This window comes from Chrysemys picta, chromosome 12 (assembly GCF_011386835.1).
Source record: "Chrysemys picta bellii isolate R12L10 chromosome 12, ASM1138683v2, whole genome shotgun sequence".
NCBI classification, from domain to species: domain Eukaryota; kingdom Metazoa; phylum Chordata; order Testudines; family Emydidae; genus Chrysemys; species Chrysemys picta.
In genome coordinates this window covers 43,146,290-43,174,288 of record NC_088802.1, presented here as the reverse complement: position 1 = coordinate 43,174,288, position 27,999 = coordinate 43,146,290, and the positions used below count along the sequence as shown (strand labels likewise).

At 42.5% G+C, this 27,999-nt stretch overlaps 2 protein-coding genes across 5 annotated transcripts in view; both read right to left on the bottom strand.

The window, feature by feature from the left end:
• Positions 1-909: 909 nt before the first annotated feature.
• Positions 910-11,815, bottom strand: SLC25A19 (solute carrier family 25 member 19). Of its 3 annotated transcripts, none has more exons than XM_005297477.4 (7): positions 11,641-11,815; positions 10,801-10,981; positions 9,894-10,049; positions 9,029-9,199; positions 6,874-7,057; positions 5,444-5,574; positions 910-3,489 (listed from the first exon to the last, which is right to left on the bottom strand). In XM_005297477.4, the coding sequence occupies exons 2-7, from the start codon at positions 10,930-10,932 to the stop codon at positions 3,289-3,291; spliced, it is 975 nt and encodes a 324-aa protein (XP_005297534.2). In that variant the 5' UTR covers positions 10,933-10,981; positions 11,641-11,815; the 3' UTR covers positions 910-3,288. The 3 variants fall into 3 exon arrangements, with proteins under 3 accessions (XP_005297534.2, XP_005297535.2, XP_008162141.2); XM_005297478.5 differs by having other exon boundaries at positions 11,579-11,731; XM_008163919.4 differs by lacking the exon at positions 11,641-11,815 and adding an exon at positions 11,232-11,351.
• Positions 11,816-14,946: 3,131 nt separating this feature from the next.
• GRB2 (growth factor receptor bound protein 2) overlaps positions 14,947-27,999 on the bottom strand; it is an 83,597-nt gene continuing 70,544 nt past the window's right edge. For both annotated transcript variants that reach the window (XM_008163918.4, XM_005297479.5), the window contains exons 4-6: positions 23,721-23,843; positions 20,287-20,455; positions 14,947-17,217 (exon numbers count right to left, since the gene is read on the bottom strand). In XM_008163918.4, coding sequence (XP_008162140.1) covers positions 17,032-17,217; positions 20,287-20,455; positions 23,721-23,843 — 478 coding nt within the window. In that variant the 3' untranslated portion in view covers positions 14,947-17,031. The remainder of the gene's footprint in view (positions 17,218-20,286; positions 20,456-23,720; positions 23,844-27,999) is intronic.

The window sequence follows — 27,999 nt, the reverse complement described above, 5'->3', positions numbered from 1 at the left end:
GGAAGTCTGGGGTTTGCTCATAAGCAAAGAACTCAACCTCTTAGTCTTGCTTTCGTATTTTCCTTCACAGTTTATAAGTGAACTTCAGAAGCTTGAAACTGAAATCTATTTACTCTTCTATTTTTCCCCTCCCTAAGATAGGCAACCCGATGAGTATGTTGGAGCAGAACTGCTCAGGTCTTGGCACTAGGGTTTTACTTGCAAGGTAAGAAAAAACATTTGAAGAATTTAAGAAGGGGAAAAATATATGAGCTATAAAAATAAATAAAGAGCAAGAGGGAATATGCCAGCTCACTTTAACAACGTCTCAAAAGAGCAGGTGCTGTAGAACACACTTTGTGCTCCAAAGTTACCATGTGCTTAATGTGTGAGGAGTGCTGGTCATTACTCCTTAGCATTAGCATATTTATACAAAGTAGAACAAGATACTCTTGAAGCTAGAAAGCAGCTTTAGTGAATGAAGAACGAGCAGCTTTTGATAACATTCTGCAACAGTGTGTTACGGATACATATAAACTAAGTCTGAACTTGTCTACCACAGATTGGCGAAGTAGGTCAAACATCTGCTGCTTTAATACTCACACAGTGGAATGACCAAGCTTGTGCAAATCCATGTGGACAATCACTAGTTATTGTGCAGTAATGGATATCTAAGCACTTGAAGCCATCTCCTGCTTTGCGGTTGGGGCAATGGTGCCCTCTAGTGACCAAGCCCAGGAACTTTGGAATTCCAATAACAAATATGGTTGCATCTGCAGTATAATTCATGAGCCTTGATCTCACTGCAGTCAACAGGAGCAAGATCAGACCCTTGTTAGAGAGTGTTTGTCCAAAATGATCTAACTGCATCACCCCATCATGTACATGGTTTGAGTGTTTGCAAAGAGATGAAAGGAAAAACCAGACAGGAACAGAATAAATATTTAATGTTTTCTTTCCTCTCTTTAGAGACAGGCACACATTAAACATATATTGTGAAAAAACACAGCGGGTCAGAAGCCTTAAGTCTACTGAATTCACAAAAGGTCCATTCAGCTGATCGCTAGAAATGCTGTAGAGGATTAAGGCTCTGCATAACAATGGAGGCTTAAAATCAAAAGGGAAAATAACCCACTTCAGTAACCAATCCTAGAACATTTGTTTTTTTCACTGAAGCACCCAATACAGCTCTGTGCAAACATCCCGAGAGATGAATGTTACTGTACATGAGTTAAGGTAATCAGTACTATTGGAAATAATACACATGGTATTGGAAAGTATTTGTTGCAGTATTTGCACAGAGGATCCAATGGCCAAGGCTAGATGGGAACGGTTGTGGATTCCATAACAGCTACTGTATTACTAGGATGTTGTACTTCGCTTAGTAAAGTGTTTTGCTTTACCCAAATGATAAAAGGCACTAGGATAAAAACAAATGCAATTGCTGAGCAGCTTGTGGGGTGAATTTCAGGCAAAGCAAATCCTCACTGATAGGATTACATTAGAATACAATTCCAACAGTCGTCACCAGTTAGACTGTGGCACAGTCTCATGAGGGAAGTAGTGCAAGCCCTATTGATTGAGTCACTGAAAATTGGACTGAAGTCAGGTATACAGTCAAAAACAACAACCCTGCCCTTGCAGGTGGGAGGAACAAGGTGACCTAATAGATCTTTTCCATCTCTTAATTTATCTGATTCTAGGAAATATAACCCCAATATACTAATCTGCAAAATTTAACAGTAGCAAAATAAGACCCATCTTGCTAATTCTTTGTATTAAACCAGTATCTCTCTCCTTTACCTAAGGGGAATCAATGCTCTCGTTTTTAGCCACTTCCCCTCCTTGTGATGTGACTCATGTTTAGAGACTAGTGATGGACACATTAGAAATACTTTAAAGACACAGACATCGAGGGTGGGAGGTGAAATGACTATCATGGTTTGTCTTTTCATTCTACTACAGAAGTCACTAAATCCCTTCCCCACCAGCTAAATGATCATATAAAGACCCATCACATGTATGATCAACAGCCCAGTGTGCAACAAACCAGGATCAGGGTGGCGGCTCTCTGCCCATTCATTCCCTCCTAGTGCACATGGAGGCTCACCAGGCTGCTTCAGAAAAATTAAAAACAAACACAAACTACACACAAACAATTCCAAACTCCTCAAGCTTCTTTACCCTTCAGTCCAGAGAAGGGACTATGACAGGTTTGGAAGATCGTTTAATCCACAATAGAGAGGGGTTGGAAATATTTCCACGGAGGAAGATCTGCTCCAATGCCCTCCACAGAGCAACCACGTCATTTCTCTCAGTCTTTCTCAAGCCCCCACAAGAGATTCAAAGAATTAATCTCCCAACTACACCAGGTGCTCAGCAATTCCTTGGCTCTATGATGATCAAAGAGTCACTAGTTTCCACAGGACAGTCTTCATTATTTTAAGGTAGATTAAAAATATATATATATTTATAGCATCTGTTTAATCATGACAAAATAGCAAAGCAGAGCCCCAACATGTCAGTGCGAAGCAAAAATGGGTTTTGTGCATTGAGAGATCTTCCTGAGAGCAAACAGCATTAGAGCTGCAGAGCTGTTTGTAAGAGCATTACACTAGCAAAGTAGAACCCTAAGAGACCCACAGCAGAACTCTCAGGCAGAATAAGGAACACTTGTAAAACAAAAGTAAGCTTGCCACTTGTAGTGAGAAAGCAAATCGGCGTTGGCATAAATGTTGCTAGATGATGCTATGTTTAAAGTGGCTGAGGATGTGGCGCTGGTAAATGTTCATGGCAAAGAGAAGACAGGTGTCTATGCAGAATAAGGAAGGGGTTACCTGTACAGCAAGGAGATGAGAATATGCAGCAAATGGACAGGCCCTAAGCAGAGGGCTGAAGCTTTGCAGATGTGGCATCATTTGACACTAGTTGAGTGGCACTAGCTAAGCCAGATGGGTCCCTGTGCTTGAAGGATTTCACACATTTGATCAGATGCCTCTTCAGAGCATGATGCCAGATGGGTAGTAGAATTAGGTTTTTATAAAACCCCTTCTCCCAAAGTGAATGCTGATACTATAGGAGATATGATGGAACATGCTCAGTGTACCCCAGGGCTCAGTGTCCTCAACTGAAGCTGCAGTCACCTGCTCCTTTGGTTTTGTTCCAAACAGATCTTTCCTCCAAAGCTAGTGGACACGTGTTTTCAGAGCCCTGGCAGGGAGGAGCCATTCCCCACCCCACTCCATGTGATAATGAGGCCACTAGTCTTACTCTTCCACAGAGTAATTGCAGCTGATGAGTCCTGCCTCTTCAGCTTTCCTGCCCCTTAGTGCTGCCAGTGTCTTTCAGGGCATATAGCAGGTTGCAGAAGAACTCATACCAGAAGAAGGTGAAGCCAGTAGAGAGAGCAGCCTTCAGCAAGCTGGGGGAGAGACCCTTAAACAATCCAACAGGCCCCTCCTCTCGCACAATCTGCCCAGCACAGTCCATTAAACCCTTGTACGTCCGCACCTGGGGGAGAAGAGTTGAGAGAGTAAAGACAGCAACAGCACAAACTCAGCTCACCTGGGCAGGATTCTCTCAGAAACCTCTGTATCATATTCCACACATCCAGGAAAGGGACTCAGAGGACTTGAAAGAAACCCAAAGGCTGTATCAAAAATGTATTCTAGATACATACAATGGAGATTCTACGGATATTCACTATGACTAACTGGCAGCATCAGAGAATCAATCTAAGTGCACACTGATTTGTAGATGCAGGCACCACAAATTACATTTACCATTATCAGCAACAGCTTACACGCCAACTGAATGACAGGAAATCCTTTATACCACACCTCATGCAGTGTTCATGCTACAGTTTGCAGAGCAACTGCTTCAGAATGTGCTGGTATTATTTTCCATATAGACTCATACACTTTTAGGCCAGAAGGGACCATCATGATCATCCAAGTCTGACCTCCTGCACATTGCAAGCCATAGAACTTTACCCACCCACTCCTTAATAGACCCATAACCTCTGGCTGAGTTACTGATGTCCTCAAAACATGATTTAAAGACTTCAAGGTGCAGAGAATCCACCATTTACACTAGTTTAAACCTGCAAATGATCCCTGCTCCATGCTGCAGAGGAAGACAACCCTCCCTTTCTCAAGCTCAGTCGTGAAGCCAGTAAGGTTTTTTGTCCCCACTGCTCCCCGTGGAAGGCTGTTCAGCACCTCACTCCTCTGATGGTAAGAAACCTTCATCTAATTTCAAGCCTAAACTCGTTGATAGTCAGTTTATATCCATTTGTTCTTGTGTCAGCATTGGTGCTTAACTTAAATAACTCCTCTCCCTCCCTAGTATTTACATCCTTCCCTCTCAGACCATATATCTGTCATTGCTTCAAAGATTGGGTACTACCCAATTTGCATGTCAGGCCAATATAAACTGGAAGGGACATTTTCATATTTGGGTGAGAAAGGAAATATTTCTCTAATACAATTTTTTAAATAGGTGTCTATTTCAAGGTGGTAAGGAATGCTAGAAGTATTTAATTTGTTTAGATTTATACAAGTCTCTTTAGGTACCCACCATGAATTCTGAGTGCCTATTCCATAAACTAAAATCCACAATATAGTAGCAAGAACTTCTCAGCTCATCTTGACATACAAATATCCATCAGCAAATAGAAAAATAAAATAAATCCAAACTCCTCCAAACTTTCATTCAACCCCTCTCCAAGAGCACAGTGCGAGTCAGGGCCAGATTTTTAAAAGGTATTTGGGCACCTAATTCCCATTGATATCAATGTGAGATAGGCACCTAAATACCTTTAAAAATCTGACCCTCAGTCAATAGTACAAGATAAATGGAATTTATTACATGGCCATCACTATTGTCAATCCCCTAGGCCCCTTTGAGTCTCCCAGATTAGATCTATACATACAGACATAGTATACACCACTCAGTTGGGTCATCTTTCCGAAAGGCAATTTATTCCACTAGTGAACTGCAGTAACTGCTGATTATTTAGAACAGTACTAGCAAAAATTCTGCATTTGGTTAAGGAGATAAAATATCAGAGTTCAGAACTTCAACACCAGTTTAACACAGAAATTACAAAATTAGGAAGACATGTATTTTTAAAAATTCATGGTTATTTTTACTCATTATAGTATTTTATTTAATTTCAGGTCTTTTCAGAAATTTTTGTTTCTAGAAGGAAAAATAATCTCCTAATCAGGGTAGCTGTTTATCTGGGATGACTGGTCCACCCCAAATGACTGCCTATTAAGAAGATTCTCTCATATATAGTATATTGTGAACAAGTCAACCAACAATGCTTTGGTAGGCCCAGAGAGGAAATAAACAGAACCCTGTTCAAAATCAGATGTTATAGCTGAGTTTTCTGGGTAATGTTTTATTTCTTGGTCTACATTTAAACATATGAAAACCAGTTGATCAAAACATCTCTCACCTGCCCAAAGGCTGCCCGGGCCTGCTCAAAGCCTCCCACCTGCAACCGCTTTTTAAACAGGTCGAAAGGGTAAGTAAGAGTTTTGCTGATAACTCCGGCACAGCTGCCACACACGAGGTTTTTAACATTACCTGAAAAGCAGAGAAGTGGAAAGAAGAGTGTACGGAAGAAATGGAGGATTAGAATGGAGTTCTGATTTAAAAACGCATAATGGAAAGTAAATCAGAACCATTTATTCATAGACTGTAAGGCCAGGAAGGACCATTATGATCATCTGGTCTCATCTTCTGCATAAAACAGGCCATGGAACCTCACCCAAGAATTTTTGCATCAAGTCCACAACTTCTTTGAGTGAGGGCATATCTTTTAGAAACATATCCAGTCTTAATCGAAAGACTGATTTATTCTGCAGCTCTGTCAAATGGCAATACACAAAAGAAACAATAACAGAAGGGTTTATCATCAGTAACCATGCAAGCGTTCACATTGCTAGGAAAAAAAATACTGGAGATTGGTAATAGGGTATGGAACCTTGTGCCTCCAGTTGAGGGTTCAAATCAGAACAGGTTGGTAGAGATCATAAATTGGTACCATCTGATGGCTGTACAGAGGCCAATGGGAAAGGAGTTTGGTAGTCTTAGTTCAGGTCCTAATTGGCAGGTGTCCACAACACAAAACTACCATCACAATCTGCTGTCTAAGACTGAATGAACATTGAGGATGAGCTGCTCTCACACATAGGAGGTAATCTCTCTAATTAAGAACACTCTGATGGAGCAGTAATGTGCAGTGATGCTACCCATGCTGTATGTGCTCTGGTGGATGGAGGTCTCATCTCCAGGGCTGTCAAGGTGCCACTTTTCATGAAATCCTCTTAAAAACTCAGAATAGCCAAAGAGCAGGAGATCAATATTAGAACAACTTGGGAGCTTTAACCTGCACCAGATGAATCCTCCTGTACAAGCTGAAGAGGGGAAGCAACTTTAGAACACTCAGCTGTTCAGAGATCCTGTACTCACTGACAGTCCTATCCCCACAATATTACTGAAATTGAAAGAAATAAAGGCTGTCTCAGCAAGATCTTTCCACTGCACAAGCAACATGACCCAATTTGAGAAATAATATACTGGACTGGAGAGTTCATCTTCCTGTCGAGGGTACTTCTATGGGCCTCATTACCACAATATCTGAGTGCCTCACAGTCTAATGTATTTATCTTCACAACACTGCTATAAGGTAAGGTATTTAGGCATTTTACAAGTGGGGAAATTAGGCATAGAGAAATTACGTGACTGGCCCAGGGTCACACAGTAAGTCTGTGACAGGAGAAGAAATTGAACTCAAATCCAAGTTCTAGACTAGTGCCCTAACCACTGGGCCACCCTTCTTCTTCCTCCATGACTGAGTATTTCACAGTCCCAAGCACCCACCTGCATTCATTCCTTCGGATGGCATCACCCGTTTATACAATTGTTGCAGGAGATTGTAAAAGGAGAACTGGAGACCAGCGTATGGAAAGACAGCAATGATAGTGGGGGTCAAACCCCTGTAGAAGGTCAGAGGCCCTTCCATTTGGTACATGGTCACCACAGCATGACGAAGATTTCGGTAAACCTAAACAACAAGGAATAGTAAAGTTCTCCTGTTAGATACACTTACAATCAGCTATTCAGAAATCGGTTACATTTTGGATACAGATCATGCGGATTCCCATCTCCCAACATATAACAAGTTGATTTTTAGCACAAACAGATTAACAAAACCATTTTACGTATCGTCACATGAACACTCACTGCTGAGTCTTTGAAATCCTGATAATAATTAAAACAAACTGACAGAATAAACATGGATCTCTTCCACGCGAGACTAACTGAACCAACAAACCCTCAGTTCTGCTTGACAGCAATATCCCACTGAAAGGCACGGCTGGACATTGTATCCTGAAGTTGCCTGAACTTTGGCTCTGGTGGGAAGCAAGCCCCAGAGATGGGTCCCCATGACTGAGAACACCTTGATATGAATAGCTTCAGAAAGTGACAGTAAGGGGAGGCTGGCAGATCAGGACAGCTATTATGGGGCAGGGGGAAAGCTCTGGGTAACTGTGCAAAACACAGCTGAATTCACAGATTGAGTGTCCTTCAAAGATTCTTAATTTACAAGAGTGATGTCAAATATGCCAGTCACAGCTCTTTACTCAAGAAGCTGAGAACATTTCTTGTCCAGTCTTCTTTGACTGGTAGCTAGAAAACACATTACTCAAAGACTTACTGTACTAAGAAATCTAGCTACTTCTCATATTTTTGGTAATTTTCCCAATGGCTTAAGCTCACCAGCACTTGTATTTGTATCAGAGGTGTGTTTTCTTCCTCACAGCCTAGTTTCACCATGTACTCCTGCAGTGAAGCCCTGACACTGAATACACGGGAATGGATTGCGATTCCATTACAAATCAAGCGGAAATACAGTAAGAAAATGGCTCCGATTCAAAATTAAGTGTCTCCAATAAGAACAGAGGGGAGACAGAACTTGGTTGGGGGAGACAGATCCTTGAATAAAGTCGGATATAAAACTGGATTAGTAGAGGACTGCTTTAAAAACTTCATACCTGTAAGAACCTCCACGACTCTTCGTACACTTTGCATATTTATGAGCCAACAATGTGACGCAGTTGTGAAAAGGGATATCATCATTTTGGGGGTGTATTAACAGCAGTGATGTATGTAAGACAAGCGAAGTAATTATCCCACTGTACTTGGCACTTGTGAGGCCTCAGCTGGACACTGTGTCCAGTTCTGGGCACCACACTTTAAGAAAGATGAGGACAAACCGGAGAGAGTCCAGAGGAGCACTATAAAAATGATGTAAGATTTAGAAACTTGACCTATGAGGAAAGGTTAAAAAAATCCTGAAGATATTTAGTCTTGAGAAAAGAAGACTGAGGGGGAACCTGGTAACAGTCATCAAATATCTTAAGGGTTGTTGTAAAGAGGATGGTGATAGATTGTTCTCCATGTAGACTGAAGGTAGGACAAGAAGTAATGGGCTTAATCTGCAATAAGGGAGATTTAGATTAGATATTAGGAAAAACTTTCTAACTATATAGATAACGAAGCACCAGAATAGGCTCCTAAAGGGAGGTTGTGGAATCCCCATCACAGAAGGTTTTTAACAACAGGTTAGACAAACAGCTGGTAGGGATGGTCTAGGTATACTTGGTCCTGCCTCAGTTCAGAGGGTTGGACTAGATGACCTCTCAAGGTCCTTTCCGGCCCTACATTTCTATGATTCTTTGTTTGAGACATGTCCCCTCAAGAAAGGCAGAGGAATAACTCCCTTGTGCGGCCGAGTACCAAATGAGAGCCAAATCAGCCACGCCAAAAAGAACAGTTCCTCCTTCTCGCTGCCAGGACAAAGCACATGTGTCAATGGACTAAAGGATAACTTGGCATTAATGGCATTACCACCCATTAAGGGCTCCAGTCTTCCCAGATCACCTGCTGGAAGTTGTGCAGTTTCCCCCCACGCTAATCTGAATGAAACATGGCTATCAACAAATATAACAAAACTAAAATTCCTAACTCATACCTTAGGCTCGCCCTGAGCAGCAAAACGGGTGCGCAGTGTGTCAAGAGGCTGAACTGTCATGGTGGCAGTGCAAGCAGCCAGGCCGCCACACACAAAGTGCACAATGAAGTTGCGGGTGTCGTATGGTGTGGCATTGTGCACCAATTCCGTCAGGCACTCAAAGGTCACAAACTTACAGAGAAACAGAAACATACGTCACAGAGAAAACTCTTATCACCCACAACCCTCCTGGTTCTACCACATTCAAACAAAAATAAATAAATCCATCATTTGCAACCTCCTGGAGTATGCTCCAAGGATGCAGCTATTAAATTGAGGAATACTCTTGGCATTCAGAATCTTCAGTTCTCCATTTAGGAGAATATAGTCTGGGATTTAAAACAAAAAGGCCTCCTAGGAAGATCCCATTTTAACTCTCTCTCCTCTGCATAAATTATTTATTGAATAATACATATTTGGCTCTTATACATCACCTTTCAATAGATGGTCTCAAAAGGTTTTAGAAACATTAATGAATTAAGCTTCACAACAACCTATGAATCAGTATTATCGACACTCTCATCCTCAATGAACAAAGGCAGTAAGTGAACCAGAAAGATAAGTGACACACCCAAGGACTCACAGCATGTAAGTAACTCATCTGAGACTAGAGCCCACAACTGTCCTCTTGGTCCGCTGCTCTACCATCACCTAATCACACTACCAGAGTCTCCCCTTTGGCATACAAAGTACCCTACAAATGGACTAGCCCTACAGACAGCTGGGTAAGCGACAGCTATGACAGGATGAGGCTGCTGACAAAGCCACTATAGGAACTAAAAACTTCAGAACAAAGCTAGCCCTGGATGATTTCCTGACACCTTACCTGGACAGCTCCATAGCTGACTGAGAGGAGCTGAGCAGGCACATGCCCCTTCCAGAATGCTGTCAGCCCTTCCTCGTGAAGGATCCGGTGTGCAGTTTGCAAGATGCCATAATATTTAGCCAGTGGGTTTCTGGGGGAGAGTTGTTCAATCTGAAGCTGAAAAAGAACAAATAAATTACACCTCTACCTCGATATAATGCTGTCCTCGGGAACCAAAAAATCTTACCGCATTATAGGTGAAACCATGTTATATCGAACTTGCTTTGATCCACCAGAGTGCGCAGCCCCGCCCACCCCCCGGAGCACTGCTTTACCGCGTTATATCCAAATTCTTGTTATATCGGGGTAGAGGTGTACTTTACTCTGTGATCTGCTTCAAGGTCCTGAACCTGATCTTTGAAACATTCAGTGGCCTACATTAACTCAGACCCCACTCCTTGTGTGCCCTCATGGCAGCTACAACTGGCTCAGATACCACTGCTGCTGGTCCTTAAGAGTTGGGGGCAGAAGAAGAGGTATGTGCAACGCTAAAGAGTTATGATATTCAGCAACAATGTTAATAAAACTAAATTAGGACAGTTAGATAGGAAGGAAAAAAAGAAGGAAGAACAAGAAAAACACAAGAGCTATGTACAAGAAAATAAGACAGAGCAGTAAAAATACATTACTTTGTTACCAGAAAGCAGAAACGGCCCCCGAAGAGAAATATATCTGTCTACCTTGTATAATCTGTATTTAACTCACACACAGAGGTTTAATCAGCTATGTAATAGCTTCTGGGTGTATTTGTGACACTGGCAACGATTTATTTAAATACTATAAAAGGTTAAAAGAAAAAGCATCGCTTCTTTTTATTCTCTGTATGTTCCTCTCCCAGGTGTGCCATGGGGGCTGTTGGGAAAGGTACCTGAAAGCGAATCTTGATGACATCCACAGGGCTGATTAGAGCCCGAGTGACAAACCCAGATGCGGATCCTGCCACAGCCACTTCCACAGCTGAGATGGACTTCACTTCAGATTTGGGGTCATAGCCGACCATCACTGCCTGGTCCACGGGCAGCCTCCACCTGCATCAACCTCCAAGAGTGCTACAGTCCAAAGACAGAAGAGAATAAGGAGTTTTTGGTGACAGGTCTACTTTTGACCTCTCGCAGAGGAGCAAAGAGGTCACGGTCACACGAAAGCTAGCCTCAGGCCTATGAATATTTTTGATCCCCAAAAGGAACCCCCGACTCCTAAAACTGCTCCCACCACTAGGACACATGGCCTATTTAAACAGGAACAATAATAAAGCAAAATGAAAGGTTTTCGGCCAGCTAACAAGGGCAACAGTAATACCCCTTGACTTGGGAAGGGGAGAATAACCTCTGGAACAGACATGCCGGCACCAGCCCTACGAGAGGGGATGGCTGCTGGTGTGGGGCTCGGGTGGATGGGGGCAGAAGTGGGGGTCACTGGCTGGGACTTGCAGAAGGGGCAGTTACTGCGTTGGACAGGGCTAGTCTGGCTGGGGACGCGCCGGGAGCCCAACGGCCTCTCGCGGGGACGCGCCGAGGGGGCCGGTCGCTAGTCTGGCTGGGGACGCGCCGGGAGCCCAACGGCCGGTCGCGGGGACGCGCCGAGGGGGCCGGTCGCTGGTGTGGACGGGGACGCGCTGGGGCCGAGGCTGCCCTGGGTCACCGCACCTCAGAAATTCCCCCTCGGGCCTCCCCCCGCCAGAGGAGACATTCACCGCCACGACGCTCACCCCGTTGCCACCCAGGGCGGCTCCCGGACGCTGTCGCCTCCTCCCGGCACTGCTCAGAGCCGCTCCCCGGACGCTGACATCGGCCCAGGCTGGGCCCAGCCAATCCAGCCAGCGGCCTGTTTTGGTCCGGGAGGACAGATAACAGACTGCGCATGCTCAGGATCATCACAGGCCCGAGGCTTGCTGGGAGATGTAGTCCCGCCAGACCTCGCAGCGTAATACAGGGCAGGGCTGGGCGAGGTGCCTCTCCATCCCCTCCTCCCAAGCTGTCATGGGAAAGCATTTGGGGTGATAGGATAGTGTGACCAGACAGCAAGTGTGAAAAATCAGGACGGGGGTGGGGGTAATAGGAGCCTATATAAGAAAAAGACCCCCAAATCAGGACATCTGGTCACCCTATAGGAGGAAAAGGTCCCACGCTCATCTTGGTCTTTGCAACAGAGAAGAAAAAGAAGAAGGATAATGTAACAGGGTCATCTGCCCCTTTAAGGACCCAGAGCCAGCCAATCCTGGTCTCAGACAGATCCCCCCCTTTCAGAACAGGTGCTTGGACCTCCAGAGGTAGGGTGACCAGATGTCCCATTTTTAGGGACTTTTTCTTATATAGGCACCTATTAACCCCCCCCCCCGCCCCATTTTTTCACAGTTGCTATCTGGTCACCCTTTCCAGAGGCAATTATCACACCTAGCTTAGAAGGGGCCAGGCATTTGCTATAGAGGATCAAATCACTCAACTGAGGGGAAGTCTCAGGTAGATGGCCTGTAGAACAATGGGGGAATACATTTGTTTTGTGGTGGGTTTGTGTTCAAACCCAAGATTCACAAGGATTGTGTGCCCCCCCCCCCTCCTTTTTTTTCTCTTCTCCCAGCACACCTACCATCTGCTAGCCACCATGCAGACAGGCAAGAGATAGTAAACCATTATAGAAGGCACAGACCAACTGTGTAAACAATTCCCAGATTATTATGTGGATGTTAGAGCACAGAACCATATTAGTCTAGCTCTATGATTACTTTCTTTCTACCTTTTCTCCCAATGGTATTTTATTACTCAACACTAATCAGTCCAGGAGAGCCGCTCCAACCAAGCAGAGCATAGAATAAAGCACTGGCCCACCAGCACCTGACAGAGCAACACCATTTCATTAAAAGACAGGATTCTCTAACCCACCCCCTAACTCCTTCTGCCCAGCTGGTTTTCCATGAGCTTGTGGTTTTAGTTTTCTAAATTAATGGTAAGAGTGATAAAGCAAATGTATTCACTGTGCAGATTGTACTTTAAATAGTCTTCAACCCTTGAAGATGGGTTATTCCCAATTCACAGGTGGAGAAATGGAAGCAGATTAAAATGACTCTCACAGGGCCATTTAGGAGTCCATGGCAGAACTAGTATTAAAATAAGAGTTTCTGGCACTTAATTCTGCACATAGCTCCTCCCTTTCTCATGGTAGTATGTACAAAGCCTGAGTGTCACTAAGAACTGCACCTTTAACATTATGTACTACTCACAGTGGCAAGTTATTGATTAGTCATGCTGGTTTGGCAGCAAATATTCAGTCACTTAATTCACTCACCTTCTAGCATGGCCAGCTCATAATTATTATTTTTTTTAAACTTGTTAAAATAAAGGGAAATACTGAAATCAGACTTTCCGAGTCTTGAGAGAAGTGCTAGTTTTTTTTTTAAATGCAGAATTAGGATCATTGTGGTTTTATTTAGAAGCTGATCATTTCTCCAAGGAGTCAAAATATATTGTTAAATATAACACGCATCAGCTGCATTTTTAATGTATGCCCCATCACATTACTTTGTTCTGTGCCTACAACTCCTGTTCAAACAATCCTTACATATAGCATCAGCAGCCGAAGCAGTTGCTTGGTTGCTGTGGTGGCAGTAGATATTCAATGGATATTAAAAGGCCTTTTATATATAAGCTGGCAGACTGCCAGGTCTGGACATTTTGGCCATATTGCTTTTGCTTTGCTAGTATCAGGTAGGAGGACAGTCAGGTATGTAGAGACTGGGGGTGTGGGGTGTGAAAGAGGAGAAAGGGGAAGGAGACCTTTAATCTTAATTTTGACATTTGCATTGTCAGGAGAAGGGGGTGTATGTGTGCACCCATGGTGGTGGTTGTATGTGCATGTGGGAGAGAGAACCTTAAAGAGATACATGACTTACTCAGAAGGGATTTTGGCCAAAAACAAGAACCAAGCACCATCATTAATATTACACAACCATACAAAATGGCAACAAATGTGTTTTGCTTCCTTTACAAGTCATAAGGAATTTTTCTAAACTTTCAATAGAAGATAAAGAGCACTGAGAATGTGAAGGTGTCCCAGTTCAACATTATAAACGATGTCCAACTCAAACCCACAAGGCAAATCATTGCAAGTTTGGTTGGGGTACTGACTTGGCACAACTCAGGAAAAACAATGAAAAAATTCTCACTGGATAATTTAGCTATTGCCAGAGACAGCAGGCTCCAGAACAGATGTGGTGAAAGACTTCCTAACCAAACAAGAATTATCTTTGACAATTCAAAGAAGCTTATATGTCAGTCAGCCTTTCAATTATTATGCTTTAAATCCTACTATGGAGGGACATAATCTACACAGAGCAAAGGGTTGGAGAGAAGTCATACAATTGATATTGATGCAGACAGGTTTTCAAGGACCATTTCCACCATTGAATTAATACAGCTTATTATCGTGATCCAGGTAAGCCATTCTGGTCCATTTGAAAGTGCGTTTGGAACCAACTCATACCATTGGATGTAATCCATAAAGGCAGCTAGGCCAAGGTGCAAATCGAGCAGGAAAATAAATAATCACTCATTTGTCAGTTGGAAACACAGTTGCTGTTCTCACAAGTCAGATTCCAGCATCCCCCCTGACTTTGTCCTTCAGTAAAAGAGCAGCAATAAACTACTTGGAGGCTATCAGTCAGAAGTCAGATCGGATACACCAGCGGATCTTCCACAACCGGTTCCTTACTATGGGTCAGCAATTCATGCCCATTTGTGGAGATCAATAAAAAGTTTTGAGCAAGGAACAAGGAAACAACTAGGCTCCATCTACCGTTCAGATAATGGACAAAGGATCTTTAATGTCTGCAAGCAGCAGACAGGATTTTTATCTGAACCCAGAAGGCCATGCATGCTAACCTATGCAGTTCTCAATTTATCTATCTCGGTAGGATGAAGGACTAACTTATCTCCTCCTTCCCACTGAGTTACATGTTATAAATTAGTTTGACTGGCTGATGTTTTGCTCAGTTAATGGAAATAACAGACAGATGCTAAAGTGAAGAATTCATTGGATATTTATTATTCACAGTTAATTACTATCTACCAAATGCTGCTGCAGAGTTAAAGGATTAAGTACATAGGCCTTTTTATTTAAACACTGATTTTTTTTAATATATGTACACACAAGACATAAGGCTGTATGATATACACCAATTTCAAAATAAGGAAACAATCAAATGGTCCAGGTGTAGAATGCCATAGATTCCTTTTCCAATCATTTTTAGAAAGAAGACAAAGTGAATGACAGCTAGCAAGGACAGGGAGAGAAAGTAATACTCTACAGGGTAGCTCTCTCTTTCATCTGCTGGAGAAATGAAGTGTAAGGCAGAGTCCATCTCAGGAATAAAATATTTGTAACACTTAGTACAAAAAAGGCACCCGCCAATACAGGAACGTCTCCGCTTGGGCAGGAGATCTCTGTTGCAGTTTTGGGGTTCATCGTTGGGGTGAAGGGTTCAGCCACAGGGCTGCCAAGAGGAAACAATATAACTGAAGATTGGCACAAAGCTCTGCAGTTTGATTTATCTCCTTTTTGTCCAAATCAATGTCAAACTGCTCTGGCAGAGGGGCTGATGGCATTAACGAATGCCACTGTGGTGGGGGAAGGGGGAATGCAGTCACCACACAGCCTGCTGTGAACCAGGATTGAAAAGTAAGAATCAACTTCTTAAATTGTGTAACACTGGCATGAGGAGGAGGGGGTAGGGAGAAAGTGGAGAACAGTGATGCCGCCCCCTCTTTTCAAGAACAAGACATGATTGCAAATATTCCCTACCCCAGCCTAAAGGGAGCCAGACTCTTGATTACATGCGTATGTGTGGACATTCACTAATACCTTGAAGTGTACTCAAGTACTATTTCTTGAGGTTTCCCTGTAATATAAAGCTTCCTGTCAAGAGGAATGTACATTTCGTCGGACACCTCAGCACTATTCTCTCCCACCATGGTACTTTGATAGAACATCACCCACCTTCACCCCCAAATACATTTGCCCGTTTCCCATAATACTTAGTCCTGGCTCAGTGCAGGGGACTGGACTAGATGACCTATTGACGTCCTTTCCAATCCTACATTTCTATGAGGCAATCCTACTCTCCCCTTTTTCCTGAGGCTCCTGGCTGCAGCTCCCCACCTCTGAGCAGCCTGTGCTGCCACTTACAACACTGTATATGCCTTGTATTTTTCCTTGGAATAAAGAAAGTCAGACGGTAATACAAATATTAAAGCTCCATCTTTTTTGTAGATGTCTTTTTATATTCATTGATAAAACTACCCCTTCCCCCCCCCCCTAAAAATATTTACACGTATAAAGAAAAAAACCTCTGGACTGTCCTTTTAACTTAAAAATAATAAAAAAAGGAAATAAGGGAAAAGGCACTATGGAAAAAAATTACAGACTGTGCTCAACCGTACACCTTTAAGAAAAAAAGCTGTCACCAAAATAAAAGAGAACAGACTGATTGTAGTTTGGAATTTCTCAGAGCAGCTCTGTGACTTGTGAAAAAAAGTTTGTCTCCTTCACTCTGCTATGAAGCTCTTGAGCCTCAGAGGGGAGAGTGGCTAAGGAGAAGGAAAAATAAAGAAAACACCATCTTTTCCCAACCAAAAAGAGCTGAATGCTGAAGGCAAAAAAGCAGTTTTGTTTTTTTAAAGGCAGGACAGTGGATTTGGTTCTTCTCTCAAGTCCCTCCATGTCAAATGAAGACTGTTTGCATAGAGAGAAAATACCAGCAGAGTTTCTCCCTTTTCCTTTATCAGCATGGCTAGGACTTTATATGGCATTAAAACTTCATGCACTGATGGACAGAGGAGGGGGGAAAAGGAAGAGTGAATGAAAGGGACAACCCAGGAGCAGCTGAGGAAATCTGTTAATTTTTTTAATTTAAAGGTAAATTTTGGCATGTAAGTTGAACTCTCCCTCCCGCCCCCAAAGTTCCATACTGAGTGAAGGAAGATCACTTTGTGGTAAGAAGTGATTCAGGTTTTACCATCTTGCGATTTTAGATCACTGGCTGTAGTTAGACTCTGTATGTGTATTTACTGTTTCTCTGGTTTCTTTAAATAATCTCTAATATTTATCTCTAGATGTTCCGGTTCACTGGGGTCACGTAGTTGCGTGGAAACATGCCCGTCTGTCCGTGACAGGCTCCTTTCCACCAGTTGGGATCAGAATTGTCGAGGACCTGGATAAAGTCTCCACGGCGGAAGCCGAGTTCACCTTCCTCCTGGGGGTCGAAATCGAAAAGGGCCTGAACGTATGTGGGTTGCTGCATGGGGAAAAAACCAAGAGTGAGTGTCATTCACAGCATACAAATCTCTCACTGTCCCCGTTTCACAGGCTGCATTCTAGCTCTGCAACAGAGTTCAGGTGCCACTAGTAAATATTTGGGCTGTTTCATTTCTCTGCAAATTGCCTCTTTCATCAACTGTGACAAGATGCTCAAAGGATAAGTTTAGAATACACAAGGCCTTTGAAAATGATCAAATTAATTAAATGAATGAGTTACAGTAAAACTCAACAAGGTGGAGTCTCTTGCGCCTTTTTGTGACCATGTCTTATCAGAGGCCCATATTGTATACGCTACTGGGTCTCCACTAGATATTCCCTTCACCTCTGTATCCTTGTCCTTCTCCATTTCCTTTCTGTGTTTTAACAGCTTCATTACTCTTATTCTTCCTCAGTTTGCTTCCCACACAGATCACAACGTTCAATGAGTATTCTTAACCAACCCTATACCGTGACACTTAATTTTTCCCCTAAACAATGACCGTTGGACCACACTGAAATTTTAAATGCTTCCATCTAAAGTTTTCTAACCACCAGTCATTCATGTTGAGTGAATTTTTTTTGGACAGACTTTATCCAATCTCAAGTATCAAAGGGGTAGCCGTGTTAGTCTGGATCTGTAAAAGCAGCAAAGAGTCCTGTGGCACCTTATAGACTAACAGACGTATTGGAGCATGAGCTTTCGTGGGTGAATACCCACTTCTTCGGATGCATGTACTGGAAATTTCCAGAGGCAGGTATAAATATGCAAGCAAGAGTGAGTCAGGCTAGAGATAACGAGGTTAGTTCAATCAGAGAGGATGAGGCCCTCTTCTAGCAGTTGAGGTGTGAACACCAAGGGAGGAGAAACTGCTTTTGTAGTTGGCTAGCCATTCAGTCTTTGTTTAATCCTGAGCTGATGGTGTCAAATTTGCAGATGAACTGAAGCTCAGCAGTTTCTCTTTGAAGTCTGGTCCTGAATTTTTTTTTGCTGCAGGATGGCTACCTTTAAATCTGCTATTGTGTGTCCAGGGAGGTTGAAGTGTTCTCCTACAGGTTTTTGTATATTGCCATTCCTAATATTTGATGTGTCCATTTATCCTTTTACGTAGGGACTGTCCAGTTTGGCTGATGTACATAGCAGAGGGGTATTGCTGGCATATGATGGCATATATTACATTGGTGGACGTGCAGGTGAATGAACCGGTGATGGTGTGGCTGAACTGGTTAGGTCCTGTGATGGTGTCGCTGGTGTAGATATGTGGGCAGAGTTGACATTGAGGTTTGTTGCATGGATTGGTTCCTGAGTTAGAGTTACTATGGTGCGGTGTGTAGTTACTGGTGAGAACATGCTTCAGGTTGGCGGGTTGTCTGTGGGCGAGGACTGGCCTGCCACCCAAGGCCTGTGAAAATGAGGGATTGTTGTCCAGGATGGGTTGTAGATCACTGATACATTGGAGAGGTTTTAGCTGGGGACTGTATGTGATGGCCAGTGGAGTTCTGTTGGTTTCTTTCTTGGGCTTGTCTTGCAGTAGGCTTCTGGGTACATGTCTGGCTGTGTTGATCTGTTTCCTTATTTCCTCTTGCGGGTATCGTAGTTCTGAGAATGCTTGGTGAAGATTTTGTTGGTGTTGGTCTCTACATCCGATGAAGTGGGTGTTCACCCACGAAAGCTCATGCTCCAATACGTCTGTTAGTCTATAAGGTGCCACAGGCCTCTTTGCTGCTTTATCCAATCTGTTTTCTGCAAATCTGTATACTGTGTTTATGAAAACTAAAGCTTCATTTTAAAAATGAGCTTATGGTGTTAGGAGGTACTTTTATTTTCATGTTTTCTGTATTTTTCAGCTATGTGTTTTTTGATATGGTTAATTTAATACTGGTCCAATAGCCTTGATGTCCTGTTTATCTATAGACGAGGTAGAGCATGAACAGAGCAGCATAAGGGTATGTCTGCACTAGGGCTGGAAGGTGTAAATGCTAGCTTGAGGAGACATACCCACACTAGCTCTGATTGCGCCAGCATGCTAAAAATAGATGTGTACCCACGGTAGGACAAGCTGCGAGAGGGGCTAGCTGCCCCAAGTCCATACCTCTGGACTCAGACAGGATCATACTTGGGGCAGCAAGCCCCTCCTGCTGCTTGTGCCACTGCAGCTTTATTTCCATTTTTAAAACGCTAGGTAATCAGAGCTAGTGTGAGTATATCGCCTTGAGCTGGAATTCATGACTTCACGCTCTAGTTTAGACATACCCTAAGTTTCCCCCTCAGCCTTTCCAGCATGTCTCAAGCCTGGACTGGAGGGGCCACATCGAATGGTCAGATGATCTTCCTGCAGAGCCCAACAGAGACCAATTGCCAACTGTGATGGTATTTTGGTGTGCCTGGGAGCTGAACTAAAACCAATAACCATTAGACCATAACTTTAGTCACTACCAGTTTGGACTAGATTCAAACCAGCAACCTAGAGGAGAGAAGTTCCATATGCCAATATCCTTAACCATTCTCTACAGTGTGCCTCTGAAGAGGAATGTGCATTAAGATATTGATGGTATGCAGTGTATTGCTGAGGGCACTGCTGGCTAAAAACAAATTCAAACAGAAATCAAAATCCCATGAAAGTAGCAGGGGGAAGGGAATATAACATATGATTAAGACCATATCTACTGGTGGGAATGAACAGATGGACTCACTATGGTGCTTTATGTATTGAAGGATAGGCATAATCCCAAATCATTCTTAAAGATGTGAACTGGATGATCAAAAAGTCATAGGGACATCCTTTGCCAGAATAGAAGGGGATTTACAAGTTTTTTATAGTGGTACAAAGCCCATCCAAAAGAAGGCACATGGGCTGCATTTATTTTTCAATACAATTAGTCTGCAGAATCCATGGCTCAGAATTGTAGAATCAGATAATTCTACATCAGAGAGGGAAAGTTAAAGGGTTAACTTCTCTCTCCCCATATCTTCCTATTTAAAATTCAAGCAATCCTTCAGACCCTGGGCTGCTGTCAGAGCTCTCCATTTTGGTTATAGTGGCAATGCTCCTCTCTCCCACCATCTTACCTGTGGCACCTGCTCAATGTCCCGAAGGAATATCTGCTGGTTCCTGGAGACAGAAGTGGATCTGTGATAATCTACCAGCTCGTTCAGAGAATTGAACTTCACCACCCAGAGGAAATACTTGCCAGCCCCATCTCGGAGCACCTTGAAGTGCTGCACATCATTTCCAAACCTGGGATGTGGGAGAGGGAGAGAAGACAGATTGTATGTATCAGTCATACAGAGTCTCTCTTCCTAGAAGGACATGAATGGAAACCGATTAAACCTAGGAAGACAATTCCAAGCATAAATAGCATAAAGTTTCCTTTCTTAATCACTGTGAATCTAGGTCTCAAATGATTCTGGAGATACACTAACCCACTGTCATCTGTGCAGGCTAAGGATTGGTGGAAAGTAGCTTTTGCACTTCCTCGGACCCTGCACAGGGAAGAAGGGATCAGAGAGATGATCAGTGTCTGGGGTGTTTTGAAAGTATAAATACTATAAAAAACAAAGCTTGTGACGACAGCATTCATGAAAGAGGGAATTAAAATACTGGCTGGAGAGGCAAATAGAGTGGCAGGTGGAATGCAGACTCCTTCCATATAGCTATACCAAGGCACTCAGTCCTGACCTATAGCAATGGCTGTTATCCCACCTGAACAAAGATAGTCGACTTAGAAAGTGTATGGGGCTGGAAGAATGTCATCTTGAAACCAGAGTCAATCCACTCACAATATGAGCCAAATTGAACCCACGTTTATAGAAATAAAGTGCCACCTCATCCTTTCCAGAACATCCCCTACGCATATTACAGGCAGGAGTGAAAGAGCTGAACATTAAGACAGCAGAAGATTTAGGTTTTACTGCTAGGGACAGGAATGAAAAACTGCTTCTTTCAAAATGATTCCAGATAAACAGCTGATAATGGTCTCTTTATCAGCACAGCTAAGACTGTAGAAGGTATTACCATTTTATGCACTGACAGAGAAGGGTGAAAAAGAAGCTACAGAAGACAGGACCTGTTAAAGGAATACTATGGAGTTACTAGATACTCCATACTTAAGGTTGCAACAAGGTTTTGCTTTAAAGCCAAATTTTCAAATCTCTCTAAAATCCATCAAGATGTGTGGTGTAAATTTGGTCAAGAGGTTCCTAAGATACCGCTCCCCACCAACGATGGCATTTTATGTGCATGCACATTATATATTTATGTGCATCATACATATGTACACCATAGTCACCTGTAGTCCTGGGGAGATCCCGTGGGATGTTTGGGTTGTAGAGGCCATGGGTCCATGTTGTGCATGGTGTAACATCCTTTTTTATCAGTAGTGATTAGGCATTTTGTCAAAGTAAAGAGATGACTTGAGAACTGCCATGCATGCAGGCTTTTTCTGGTGCTGGCTGTTTCTGAAGCACCCGAGTTGAACTCCCCAAGACTCAAAGAATGTCTAACATTGTCTACTAAGGCTTGAAATCCCAGCCATGAGAGAGTAAACCCATTCTGTTGATAGAGATGTGAATGAGCCAGGCTGGCTGGAGGTTCTCACAGGTTTAAAAACAAAAGAAACGTACTTATAAAATACTTTGTTAAGAGGGAGTTAAGGTAGCTGCTGCACAACAGCACCTTCTGTTTCCCATCCCTTCTGGGTGATCGACTTCAAAATCCCAAACTCAAACTTCAGAACAAAGTGCTCAATTAAAATCTCCTCACACAAAGCCTGTTAGTACAACAAGAAAAAACAAAACAACCCAAACACTCGTATAGACTTACACAGCAGCATCCTTAACTCAACTTTAACTACATCTTTTGGTATGCAACTAGACAGAAGTTTTGATATTTAATAAAAGCCTCTGTCTCTTGCTTCCAATACATTTTCTTCTGAAGGAAGGGGAGATCAAAACAGGCTACCAGTAGAGAGGTACATGTAGACAGAATTATAACATTTTCCCTTTATAGCGCCAAGAAATTAAAAATGCAAGCAGCAGTTCTCATTTGGTGTTTACAGTCTTTCAATACCTGGAGACGTACAGTCTACTGTTGCTATGAGCAAATGTCAAATCTGCAGCAAGTATTTCATGGCTAATGCTTCAAGTCTCCCTTTCTCAGTCAGTTTCTTTCCACTTCAGATCCTGCAGATAAGGTTTTAGTAAGCCCTTTCAGAAGAGCTAATCAGCAGAAAAATCCCAAAACTGAGAAATATATCAGTAGGTGAGCTATCACTGAGATACTAGGCAGGCAGAGATTATCTGTGGTTTCCCAGTATTTAGACTCAATTTGTTAGTTTTGTAAAGAATAAGCTTCCAGGAATAAAGGTTCCATTTACATCTTGTTTCTGGTCATTCATATATCCTTTTGTGTATTCCAGCGTATCTGATTATTGTGCCAAAGGCAGAATATAAATGCACTGCTAAAACAAGCCAGCATGATGGAAGAATTCTATGCTGCCATATATGAAGTCCAGAATTTAATCACAGAAGGAAAGAGCTGAAAACACTGATGAGGTACTGTGCTTGATGGGCATGGAAAACTCTGTATTCTGTAGCAACCTCAGCTGGATAATCAAAATATGACGCTTAGGTTCCAGGGATATCTTGCTCAGCTCTGCCAGGCAAAGGGTGTGCGACTGTAAGTGGAGGGGAAGAAGGGCGTCAACTGCTAAAGGACAAGAGTTTGTTCATTTAAGTACATATCCCATATTGTTAAAGCTTGTAACATTTCCATTCTATTTCACAGCAGCCTCTTGGGGATCTCACAGCTTGTGAGGGTATATGCAAGACTGACATAGGAGCTACTGTTAAAGTGATTTAAATAAGCATCTCTAGATGCTACTGTAATAAAAATATTAAGTAATAATAGCTCATTGCAACCCAGCTACATTTTCAAAATGAAATCGTGAGGTCTGTGACAACATGGAATCTACTGACAAGAGATGGGAAGCACACTCCATTTTTACAATTCCACATCTCTATGCTGAAGAACAAGGATATTCCCAAAATATGTGCCTCCCACAGAGTTATGAAAAACTGCATATTTGAAAGTGTCTCTCAACCAGCCAGATAGCGAGAGCAGAAGGTGGAAAGAATTAGAGCCTCAGAATAGTAAATGAGAAGAGCAGGAAGAGGGAAAAACAGTACATGATCATCATCATTCTTCAGAATCCATTGAGTCATGGTGTCCCATTCCCCTGCTCTCACCACTGAGCCATTACATCGTTTCACACAGAACAGGACAATATCTTGTTACCATCAGCTCAGCAATGTGACTCTTAGTAGGATAGAGCACCCATATTTATGGTTACAAAAGATAGCACAGGTGCACGTCACTGGAAGAGAATTGCTACTACACATGTGGGAAATAGTGTCAGAGGTGAAAAATAGGAATAATCATTTGTACTTTTATCACACAAGGGGTGTCCTAATTAGCCCACTGGATGCTACAGAGCAATACTCACTTGACTGAGAGAGAGAAGTCCCCAGGAGCACTCTCACTCTCCCTGATGAGAAAGGCACCATCGTGTCTCTGTTTGCCTAACATCTCCTCAGCCTTTGCTCGGGGGATTTTCCCAAAAAACCATCTGTGGAAGAAGAAATATGAGAATTAAAGTCAGTCCCCTCCCCATGGAAAAATCAGGATTGGAAATGTACATAGCTGTGAAGTATCAGAGGGGTAGCCGTGTTAGTCTGAATCTGTAAAAAGCAACAGAGGGTCCTGTGGCACCTTTAAGACTAACAGAAGTATTGGGAGCATAAGCTTTCATGGGTAAGAACCTCACTTCTTCAGATGCAAGATGACTTGCATCTGAAGAAGTGAGGTTCTTACCCACGAAAGCTTATGCTCCCAATAGCTGTGAAGTGATTTCAAAAGAATGGTAATGAATTGAGCTGCACCCTGATACTACTCTACAGAACCTTTACCGGCACAAGTACCATGCCCCCTCATCTTGAGAGCAACGGCCACCATGGTTCCACCAGGAGGGGCTTTGTACTAACCTTTTTCTACTATACTGGGATGACTCGGTATGTCTGTAAATGAAATCACTGAAATTGTAGAATTTACAATAAGAGCAGAAAGAGAAACTACGGTAGGAAAATGTATAGCACGGTGCCCCACCTGGATGATGTTGAATCTGTCCAGTTGCTTGGATAAATCTAAAGGCTACAGAATGGTTCTGGAGAGTATTTTGGTAACCAGGTCCCATAGCTTTAACAAACACCAAACAAAAACAATAGACTAAACAGCTCCCCTTTTTGGGCCAGCCAAATGCTAACAGAAATCTTCCTCTACAACTCCAGGTGCAGAGGCCCGTGTTTCTGAAGCAGAAGATACAAAGTTCTACTTCTCCATGTTGCACATACACAGTTTAACCAATGACTACCAAGAAATCTGCATGTATGTGGCCCATCATTACGGAACTTTGTTCATGTACAGCTGGATTTGTTTCACTATTGGCAACTGAAGATGGTCAATGGAAAGTAATTATACACGCTCTTTTATTACTTGAGTTTGCTAAGAAAAAATGCAGTGCCTCTGTACTGACTTGCAAAGCAGACACTTTGGAAGACAGATGTGATGGTTCTTGGGGTTCCAAGGACAGGTGAGTCACCTTGTCACTCCCTGCCACCAGTGAGGAGGAGTCTTGCTTGTGCTTAGGTTGCTATCAGCTCAAACACCACCACCCTGTCAGCCCCTCAAGCACACTCTTCTGGGCAATGCCAGCCCTTCCTTTGCCTTGCAGGTTAACAGAAGATGTACCCCAGACCCCAAGTCCCTTTGAAGCGTTCCCTTGTGATATCCACCGACGTTGGCTACTCACAGAACTAGCAGGCTTCCTGTTTCCAAAGGAACAGTATATACATCAGTTTAAGATTCAGCTCAAGACCAGCACTTAGCTTAAAACCACCGCACTGAGATATATTTATGTGAAAACAAAAATAAGTTGATCATCCAAGCCTAGAGACTCAGGAGACACTGAATAAGAATATTGGAAACAAATGGTTACACATAAAACAAAATTGTAACATGCTCTCTAGAGACAAAACTTCCAGGTTACCCTACTGTCAAAAAGAATTTCTCTCACCCAAACTCTTTAGAAGTGTTTTCAACCAAGGCTATCTGAGATCCTGTTTTCATGAATGGCAACGCACTGCCCATCTCTTTCTATGTGCAGGATGAGGTGTCTTCTTCATTTCTGACATATACCCACCCTCCCAAGTTCATTTCTGTACTCAAAGAGGATAACCACCCATGGCTTGCTTTTCCTGTGTGCTGCTTCCCTGTTGACTTCACTAACATCTCACATTGTACATCAACGGGCATCCACTGCATTGGTTTACAATGCTTAATTTACATTCCAGAGATACATTTCTTACCTCCTGTCTGAAGGAAGGCCTGTTTTTCACCTCTGCCTTGATACAGACTTTAAAACATATTTTCAGTATCTATATCCTGAGTATCTGTACATACATTTCACAACGCTATTAATGATCAATGTGAGTCCGGCTGTCATTAAGACTTCACATGACATTCTTTGGTGAACCAGAACATACCCACCAGAATCAGTGTATTCCTGTAACTCCCTTGCCAGTTGGCATTAAGGGGGTCTTGGGTCACAATAGATTATACTGGATTAAGCAAAGAAATTTTATGATTTTTAACAGGAAGGAACAACTGTCACTTTAGTAGCACTTAAGGGAAAGCAACAAGATTTCTTCCGCTATTAAATACATTGAAATGCAGACTTCACCCACAGGTTTCTTCAAAGGCTACACTTCACATTATAGCTGTGAATTATTGAATCAGGAGCTTTTCACGCCTTAATAGGGGCTCCGCACCACTACTGCACAAATGGAAAATGCATTTTGTGCCAAAGAACAATTTCCAGTCTGTTCTGGATCAGGTGATTATGAATAATTCATACAGAACTGCAGTGAGCAAAGTGACTGCATTCAGTCCGTAGCTGGCTGTTCCTGTGCCAGGGTGAAATTAAATCACAGGCCTAGTCTGTTAGGTGCTGCCCACAGCTCATCGATCACAGGTTTCTAATCCAGACTCCAGTCCAAGAATAGCAAAAACAAACTGGGTTTGGGATGTTGGGCACGTGCTGTGTTGGGAAAACCAGAGCTATCTTCAGTTAGAGACAGAATGGCTAAAATGCTGAGTGATAGGTTCTCTCAAACTGGGTCAAGAGACACTCACTGCCACAATCCATGAGCATAAGGGCATTCCTGTTGGGGGCCCATTTCATGGCTAAACAGCAAGGGCTCCATTCCAAAGAACTTCCTTTCCATTACCATACCGAGGGCTCCTTTTGCAGGGAGGACACAGAGATCTGTAAGGACTGGCCTTTATTTAGTGGATTTTTTTTGGGTGAAATTCTCAGAGATGGAACAATAGTTTCTGCTCTCCAGGATCAGGCATGATCTAGAGGAAGAGAGACTTCACCACACCATGAGCAGATTCTTCTATAACTGGCAGCCCCAACTCCTCTCACCATCTGCCTATGGTGTCTGTCTGATACAATGCACAGTATATCAATGACATCATTGATGTAAAGGACACCTGATATGTTTACAGGGATATTTTTGCTATAGGCAGCGTGTCTGAAAATTGTTTCCACCACTGAAACCTTGTGAAGAAAATATTAATTTCGCTCCAAGTAGTTCCATTTATGGAGAGTTTTCAGATTGGAGGAAACATTCTCTATTACAAATCCCAGACATCACTCATCAACTACATGTATATTACTTTACTGTAAGTTGTGTGTGAGTGTGTGTGTCAGCTTTTTTCCAAACAGAAAGGACAGGCTAATTCCCACCCCCACCCTGTATCCAATAGCAAAGGAGCTACCAGAACTGAATACTTCCTTGTTTTTGCAATAACCTCATTGAAATCAGCACTTCATTGCCACAGAGCCAGCAGAGGGAGCTCCTATCACCATCACATCAGTGTGTTGCATTTTTTTCAAAATCAATTGTGAGAAACCGTTATCTGGGACTCCTTCAGAACTCAGTGTGTGAAGATATTGATAGGGGGGTTCTGTTTCCCACATTTTTGCTTTTTGGTCATAGTAAAGATGAAGAAGCATTACATTTTACTTTATCCTAATACTGCATTTTGCAAGTTTTAGATTAAGAATTTGAGGATTCCTTCCATAGTTTCTGCTTATGATTTTCGCTATTGTTTGATTGCTTTGTTCTGTCTAATTCTCAATTACTCAGGTATGATTGACATTTTATCACCACGTTAAAGTTGACCTGCAAAAGGTAAAAAATGTTTTTGTGCATTTTTTTTGCTCCTCTGGTGCATAAAGGAAACTGGAAAGATTTTCCCAGGGAGGTTTTTTTGTTTGTTTGTTTGTGTTTTTTTTTTCTTTTTTGCTGGTTTGAATCAGAAATATCAAGATTAGTTTTCCTTGGTTTTGCTGACTCATTAGAGATTTCAAATGTACATTAAGAAATATCTCCGATTATTGAAGAGGAACAATTTTGAATCCTCAGCAGAGGCATTTTCTAATAATTTCCCAGGCATTTGAGTTAAATGGGGGGTGGAGAGATTTATTAAAAATCCTCTTTGCAATGGCTCAGCTTTGTCTCTTGTGAGGTCATAATTCTACTAGCTCCCTAGTCATCATAGAGTTCTCAGGATAGAGAAGACCTGAATTTTTAATGTAAAAACAAATCAGAAAAACACAAACTTTTCAGGCATTCTTCACATTCAAAAAATAAGAGAGG

What these genes read in the sequence shown, in the direction of transcription:
- SLC25A19 (XM_005297477.4), bottom strand. Translation starts at nt 10,932, where the DNA reads ATGGTCGGCTATGACCCCAAATCTGAAGTGAAGTCCATCTCAGCTGTG. An exon ending in TCATCAAGATTCGCTTTCAG is followed by an intron (nt 10,050 to 10,800) that starts GTACCTTTCCCA and finishes GTTCTTTTTCAG; the next exon opens with CTTCAGATTGAACAACTCTC. An exon ending in CCCGGGCAGCCTTTGGGCAG is followed by an intron (nt 3,490 to 5,443) that starts GTGAGAGATGTT and finishes CTTCTCCCCCAG; the next exon opens with GTGCGGACGTACAAGGGTTT.